We start from the raw sequence: 8,416 nt of genomic DNA, 5'->3' as shown, positions 1-8,416 counted from the left end.
TAGACTGAAGAGGGCCTACCTGCCAATCAATGTCATATCTGTAACAATGTCATCAAACATGAAAATCGATGCAAAAATCCATAAAGTTCATGAACACACGCATGCGCACTTACGAAATACCAAAAAACCGTTGAAACAGCAAGTGGTAGCACTCCAAAAAGAACGCTACAAGCCACCAAGCGAAACGGAGCAGACATCCTAATAAGCAAAAGTGAGCCCACCAAAGAAGGAAAAGGAAAAACATTTAGAAGAAAAAAGAAGAAAAATAAAAAGAGTAAGCATTAAATAATTAAAATTCGGAAAAATAAATATTAAATATCGTAATAATTTATAGAAAAAGAAAAATGCGTGCACCAACTGCAATTGTCGATGCTCTTTGCATAATGGACTGCACACCTGCATTCTAGCACTTCTACACCCCACGATCAGGAAGATTGTGCTTCCACTGTGCGAGGCGAGTCCGCCCAGAAACACGAAGACAGTGGATGCATGTGGGAACACACCACTTTGTTATAAAGGAATATGGAATCGAACAGACACGTTGCATATCCTGCAATTGGAAATATGCAGACTTCCAGCCGGTCATTGCATGTAACTCATGCTAAATATCAATGAGAAACATGGATCAAGACGACAAGGACGCGTTTTCCGAAGGAGCATTGCTTCCATCTGGGGAACCAGAGATAATTTACCTTCAAGAACTGTTCCAAGAATAAAAATATTTAATAAGAATGTAATAAAAAAAAAAAAGTAATATATATAATTAAAGTAAAGCGTTTTTATTAAACGAACCCTTGACGCCATTTTGGTCTTTCCTGGAAGAGGAAAGACAGAGAGAGAGAGAGATAAAAAGAGAAAGAAGGCGTAAAGCGCCACCTAAAAGAACGCCATATTTGTTTTCAAAATCTTAACTGATCTCAACTCTGGTTCAACAAGCGGGCAATAGACAACAGCTAAAATGTTTAAGGAAAGCCCTTAAACGACTCAAAGAGGTATAATTACATTTTCCTTTATTCCATAACCTTACTAATTATTCCCAATATCTTCCAAAAGGCTCTAATACAACCCGAAGAAAAACAGATAGCAACACCATGGAGGTTAACCCTCATTGAAGTTCCGGAGCCAGACTGACAAGTGTTTAAAAAATTAAACAAGACGAATCCAAGAAGGAAACACGCAAAAATACTAAGATTATTCGGAAAATTGGCCGCATCCCCCAGGAACGACAAGCAAAAATGCCAATCTTACATCTGCTACCAACGAAGATCTGAACGAGACAAGAGACTAACACAGGGGGAAGGCTGTAACATTTCACAGGACGAAGAATAAAGGAAGATTGAAGAACAATTTTTTCTTCATTTTATTTTTTCATAATTAACTTTGTAACAATTCATTCATTTAGTTTTGTATTATTAGAATCTACTACTATGATAATTACATTCATATTTAATAGTTAAAAGATTCTTGTATTTATTATTAGTTATGTTTAACAAAAAAATTACTCATTAAAATAGATCGATAATTGTCGCGTCGATAACATGACTGCGTCGATAAGAGATCTACATAGAGCGCGCGTTAGTAGAGAGAGACAGCAACAGCGCCGTAGAGAGAGATAGTGATACACGCGAAGTCACGTACGCACAGGTCAAAGTTCAAAAACTTCCGGTAGCGAAAGTACGTAGAAAAAAAACTGCTACGTCAGCAGATCCCAGGTATAAATACAGACATGCCGAGCAGCGCGAGCTCACTTCAATTTCGATCGTAGTCCGACACGAATCTATGATACGATTATCACATAGAATCCTGTAGCAAGATTCTTTTGTCGGCAAAGCGGCGAAGATTCCACGACAGACCCGGAGCGCTCGACCACCGGTTCGCAGCGGTTCTCTCACATGTCTGGTTCGCAACCAAGCTTAAGGGGGTAGACACGGGTAATGCAGCGAGGTGACATTACCGGCAAAAACGGGCCTAAACAGGGGTTTACGGGAATACACCTTTCGTCCTTATATGAGAACATTTAGGGCTGGGTGAGGGCTCATTCGAAAGAGGAAGGTCCAATGCAGGGCGGTCTTGTCATGGTTCAATGCGATTGTGTTGATATCTAATAATATGAGTGTCCAAAGAAGAGGAAAAATCGACAAAATACATCCGCAGATTCCAAGTATTTTTTAGGTCACTAAAACAGTTCTGTGACTCAAACGGTAACCAGAACGCCCTGCATTGAACCTTCCTCTTTCGAATGAACCCTTATTTAGATCGAAATCTTCTCATATAAGGACGAAAAGTGTATTCCCGTAAAAGCATTCCCACACACGAGTTCCGCCATTATCTGGATAATACAGAGCAAGTCACGTGACAAATTTAGTTCAGCTAGAGGTTAGGAGAGGGCGCCTACTCAGGAGGACTGCCAACGAGGAATCATAGGAAAACCGAAGCGTTAGCTTGATACATGTCACAGTAAAAGCGTGATGCAGGCAATGTATCCACTTCTGTACGATTGTAGGTTAGGTTATATGTATGTTAGGGACGGCTTATTTTAAAGGTCATCGGTTACTTGAAATCACTGTCGAATTTTTATTCTAATTATATGGCAATATTATTTAATAAAAAGAAACAGATTACAATTTTTTTTACTAATACTGGTAGTATTGATTTACTAATATATTTTCAAAGTATGGAAGTTACAGCAATTATTTTAAATTATTCCTCGTACTATTATTATTTTTTATTCTACCGACTATTGTATAAAACATATAGTAAGCGTATATGTATGTATATAAATATGCGTATGTATGTATGCTTTTTAAAAGTGAAAAGTTTAAACTCAAAAGAAGGATGGGTTGAAGAACGATAAAATACACTTTATTCTTTATTTTTATTATATTTGATTAAAATTGAAAGTTGCCTGGGCCATGCAAGCTCCTTTTCCTCCTCTTCCTTCTCTTCCTCCTCTTCCTCCTCTTCCGTCTCTTCCTCTTCCTCCTCCTGGCTCATATTTTAATATTTTTATCCGACTTCGAAAAGGAGGAGGATACTCAATTCGATGTGTATGTTTTTTTTTTTGTTTTTTTTTTATGTATGTTCACCGATTACGCCGAGACGGATGGACCAATCGGAACGAAATCTTTTGAGTCTGGTAGAGTATGTATCCCGATTGGTACCGTTAAAAAAGCATTTTGCATTTTTTCATTCCTGACGATTTTTATTGCAAAAATCGTACTATTTAATATACGTTCGGCGTACGTTTGCCGATTACTCCGAGACGTATGGACCAATCGGAACGAAACTTTTTGCATCTTGTAGAGTATTTCTCCCACTTGGTGCCGTCAAAAGATATTTTTCATATTTGCATTGCTAACGATTTTTTTGCAAAGAACGTAATGCTTGATTTACATTTTTCACCGATTACCGCGAGACGGATGGACCAATCGGATCCACAATTTTGCATCTTGTAGAGTATATCTCACGATTGGTCCCGCAAAAAATTTTTGTATTTTTTCATTCCTAAGGACATTATATCGCAAAAAAAGTAATACTTCATTTCTATCTTCCGGCGTTTATGCTGCAGGGAATGTACCGATTGCGATGAAACCTTTCACATTTAATAGGAGGTATATCCGCGATGATCTCACTTGCAAAAATTTATGGAATTTGTTAATAACTACTATTACAGAAAAAATCTGTTCCTTCATGTTACTCTGCATTCGCAATGAAACCTTTCATATTTAATACGATATACAGGGTGTCACGCGACAGCCGAAGAGGGATGATTGCTAAGGTGATTCTAAACAAGTTTTTCCTTTTCCAAAATGTTGGTTAACGCTTCGTTCTCGAGTTAATAACAAAAAACACCGACCAATCCGAGCACGTATAGCGCGCAGTCCCAGGGACTGCAGTGTCGGGTACGAAAACCGAGCCTGACGTAGGTCGCGAACGAACGGCTTGGCATCCCGTTGGCATAGCACAATTAAAAAACTGAACTGGTATTCTTTCCAACACGTGGTGGATGATTCACTCGCGTCCCTAGTAGCCCAAAAACATTGGTTAAATGTTTTTTTTTAATATTGAAAAAATATTTTTTAAGCCACACTTTTTAACATGAAAAAAATATTGGATTTGAATATTGTACACATGTATAAGAAATGTAAAATAAATGTTTAGAAAACATAAACTAAATATTCATAGGATATAAAATAGATATTTAAAAAATGTGAGAGTAATATTTGAAAAATATGAATTGAATATTTAAATAATATTAAATAGATATTTCAAATCTAAAAAAAAATTTAAAAATAAGATTAAAACGTTTTAAATTGCACGCGCGTTGTCTGAGATCACACTCTTATGCGTTATTGTACATTACTAATCTGTCTTAAACAATTACTCGACCTCAGAAATTTTTATTAGTATTGACCGGATTCGATCTCGGGACTTACCGATTACTGGATAACGTACTCTCTCAATCAGCCATATAGATTTGTTGTTATGAGTATTACTTTTTAAGCTTATAAAGGATTCAAATCATATCAAACATGATATAATTAATTTGAACAGATAAAATTTGATTAGAAAAATAATATTTTAACTGAAAATAAAAATCCTTTTTTCTAATGAAGCATAGTACATTATATTTTATTGGATACATTTTGTATACATTTTTGTATTGTATACATTGTAAACATTTTTTAAATAGATTATTTTAATCTTGACTGGGCTGTCGCCAAAAATAAAGATATTGTTTGTTTGATTTCCACATTCGTAATGGACGCTTGTCTTCTTCTTGTTGCTACTGTGAAATAAAAAATAAAATCAGTTATATATTATATATATTATAACCAAACGTAAAAATGATAAGTACTTACCAGTTACAGCATCATATAATTTTAAATTAATAAAAGATAATTTTTTTTTTCTTCCCTGTCCCGAAAAAAAGGTCGCTGCTTCGTTCGTCATTAATTTGTGAAGCATGTTGTATATTATTTTTTTGTTTGTTTCTCTGCCAACTAAATATAGTAATTGTACCTGAAAAGCATGCCATTATTTATTTGATGAAAATTAAAAGACGTCATTATTGTAAAAATGCAGCACCATAATTTTATCGATATAGATTTTGAGGAATACAACCCAGTAAGTTAAACTTTTCAGAACTTTCTGAGATCATAGTATCGAAATTATTCATTTCGGTAACAGATGCCAGTGGCAACTGGTCTAAAAAAGACTTTTCACCATCCACAATTCCAGAATTACTTCCAGTAACTGCTACGTTATTTAGCAATCTTTCGATACATTCTAATTTGTTAAAAATTTGTTTAATGTCATATTTTAGTTCAATATATTGACGATTTAACAATGCCAATGGTTCTTCGTTTAACGTTATATTATTTGTATCTGTACAACGATATAAAATATTATTATTATTATTATTATTATTATTATTATTTCGTTTATGTGCATTAATATTTATTATTATATATTTAATTTATTATGATTTTTTTACGTGTATAGTAAGATTTAACATAAGTGGCATTTTTTTCTACTTACTTGGTGCTTTTGTATTAGCTTGTTGATTTTCTGAGCTTTCACTCGCAGAATCGGAATCGGACAGAATTGCAGGTAGCTTTTGTATAATACGATATGCTCTTTTGGATGACATCTAAAAATTTTAGGGATTAATCCTATACCAATAAGAGTGTTTTGGAACAGAAGAAGTGTATATGTGTGTACGTGTACTTAACGTTCAAGAAGACAAAGTAATTAATAATAATAACTGATAAATTAATGACTAATAATAAAATACTAACTAATTAATTACATAAATGGAGCAGTTCATATGCTACAAAGTACGAGTGGCATTTAACTATAAATGCTTTATGCGCAATTTCATTCAGACCAAATGAAATAATTTCATTAGTGAAATTATTAAATTTAAATATTCCTATCATTTTGGATTCGACAGGGTATTTGTAAAATGCTTCTAATTTTGTTGATAATTTACCAACTATTTTATTTTCTAATATGTCTGTGATTTGCAGGACATAATCATTCTTTACAAAAATGTAACAATCACGAAACCCATAAGCTTTTAAATTAAAATAAGGAAGTTGTACTTTTTTTTTATTATTTTGTACTTTAACAATTATTTCGCTAACATTTTTTATGATTGTAGGTGCTCCATTTTCCGATAACCTTTTTGTTATTTGTGCCAAAGGTTTATTCCATCTACGTAGCATGCTTATTAGCTTTCTCAAGTAATTTTCAAAAGGGAAGCAACTTAATTCCTCCAAAGAATATTTCAAATTTTCGACATCGTCTGTAATGTGCACTAAATTATGAACATTATATATACAAAATTCTCTACCATACAAAGCAGAAGAATTATTTACAAATAAAAATAGCATTTCTCGAGCTTTGTTTAGCCACTCTACGTTCAAACGTAATTTATTATGTAGCAAAATTCTAATAGCTGCGTGAAATAATAAAAAATGCTTATAATACTCATTTGGAAGAACTCCCTTCGAAAGAATTGGCCCCAAATACAAGAGAAATAAACAAAACTCCGTAGCTTTGTATCTAGGTAGTTCCGATATGGGTCGTGATTTACGATTAAATTCACTTGGTAAATATTTTGCAGCAGAAACCATCCTTTTGGACAATTTGTTTCTCTGTTGTAATCTGAACTCTATCTTACACCAATGACCAAGTAATTTCTTCATGACTCCTAAACAGCATAAATGCATATAATCTAAAGCAAAATGTTTTATTATATCTAATTTAGTTATATTTAATAAAGGTATCCTTTCATCGTTTTGATGGTGATTCATGTCGCGGAAATTTTCAAAATCAAAATGTGACCGAGCATTAGCATTATGGTTTTCATAGATAATTCGTTTTTTATAATATGTACCCTCTTCTGTACATCTTTCACAGCTATTGCGACCTGTATGTCTCTTAATATTTTTTAAAAATGCTCTTGCAGGTGCATCACACGTAAAACATATAACATCTACTTTAAAATAAGTATTATTGTAAAATAATCCATGCTCTAAAATATCATTTAATTCACGTATAAAATCATTTAAGTAATCAACCAAGGAATTCGGTTTTGCATTACCATAATATATTGCTATCGGAAAAGGAGACACCGTATAATTGTTTAATATTAATTTGCATAAAATGGGCCAAAACTGTTTGTTCGAACTTTTTGAAATCGGAATGCCATCGATATTAAAAATTAATCGAAAAATAAGTGTTTCTTTGAGTTCAGTAAATACATTTTCATTTTGTAGCAACGTTAATAGACACTCTTTTATACCAAAATATGTGTACTGAGCTATTATTTTCGTTTTGCTTAAGACTGACACAATATTTGATGCTCGTTTAGTTTTTAATAGAGTGCGAGCATCGCGTGGAAGTTCATATTCTGGAAAAATATCCTTCAAACCCGTTAATAAATTACCCAGTTGAGAGTGATTAATTTTATTTTCGACGGACCATGATTTTAAAAAACTAAGTAATTTTAAATTCGTCAGATCGGTAGGTTGATTATTTGCAGTAATATAATTTGTTTCTATATTTTGTTTATTTATAATCTGAAGATCAAATGATTGATTTAGATTGAAATTAGGTATAGGATTGGCGATTGCTGGTGAATTAGTTGGCATAATTTTAGATTCCTCTATTGTGTCTAGACTCCGATTCTGGATAGAAGCTATTTGATTCCTTATAAATTTATATGTTTTATAACGTTTCTCAGACATTTTTAAAATTTGTGTAACTGTAAATTGAATGTTATACGGGAAACTTTAAGAGCATGAAATAAAAATAGGTATTACATACATAAATGTACTTACCTTCTCTGCAGGTAATAAAATGAATGTTTTAATAACAATATATTATTTTTCTGTATCCTCACTGTCTCACAGCACGTTGTAAATTGGCGTCGGTAACAATGCACAATCGTAAATTATTGCCTTGTTGCTAACCAACGTAAACGATCGATTATCAATTATTATTACGTCACGCAGTGATGTGAAAAGAGAGTAGAAACAAATATTTCATGTCTAATATAAATTAAATATTTTTTGTACATTCGAAAAAAAAAAATATTTTTTCTAATATTAAATGAATATTTATTTTTCACAAAGAAAACAATATTCTGTTTCCAATATTAAATTAATATTTATTTTATATTAGGAAATAATTATTTTTCCGTGACATAAAATAAATATTTTATAAATATTCGAAAAAAAATATGTCTTTCTGAATCTAGAATAAATATTTTATAAATATTCCAAAAAAAATATATCTTTCCGAATCTAGAATAAATATATTATAAATATTTGAAAAAAAATATGTCTTTCTGAATCTAGAATAAATATTGCATGTATATTTAAATATGAAAAAGAGATTCAATCTG

General features: G+C 32.3%; 1 protein-coding gene across 3 annotated transcripts; it reads right to left on the bottom strand.

Annotated features, from left to right (window-relative positions):
- Nucleotides 1-4,709: 4,709 nt before the first annotated feature.
- LOC117611024 (uncharacterized) lies at nucleotides 4,710-8,053 on the bottom strand. 3 transcript variants are annotated; one of them, XR_013062690.1, is made up of 5 exons: nucleotides 7,851-8,053; nucleotides 5,542-5,653; nucleotides 5,089-5,388; nucleotides 4,863-5,022; nucleotides 4,710-4,789 (listed from the first exon to the last, which is right to left on the bottom strand). XR_013062690.1 is itself a non-coding variant. In XM_034338913.2 (4 exons), exons 2-3 carry the CDS (start codon nucleotides 5,651-5,653, stop codon nucleotides 5,096-5,098), a joined length of 405 nt encoding a protein of 134 aa, XP_034194804.1. In that variant the 5' UTR covers nucleotides 7,851-8,053; the 3' UTR covers nucleotides 4,716-5,022; nucleotides 5,089-5,095. The 3 variants fall into 3 exon arrangements, 1 of the variants encoding a protein (XP_034194804.1); XR_004583058.2 differs by lacking the exon at nucleotides 5,089-5,388; XM_034338913.2 differs by having other exon boundaries at nucleotides 4,716-5,022.
- Between the last annotated feature and the right edge of the window lie 363 nt (nucleotides 8,054-8,416).

The sequence above is a fragment of the Osmia lignaria genome, chromosome 2, assembly GCF_051020975.1.
Source record: "Osmia lignaria lignaria isolate PbOS001 chromosome 2, iyOsmLign1, whole genome shotgun sequence".
Lineage (NCBI taxonomy): Eukaryota > Metazoa > Arthropoda > Insecta > Hymenoptera > Megachilidae > Osmia > Osmia lignaria.
Note: the sequence above shows the minus strand (reverse complement) of the source record. Positions and strands in the feature narration are given on the sequence as shown.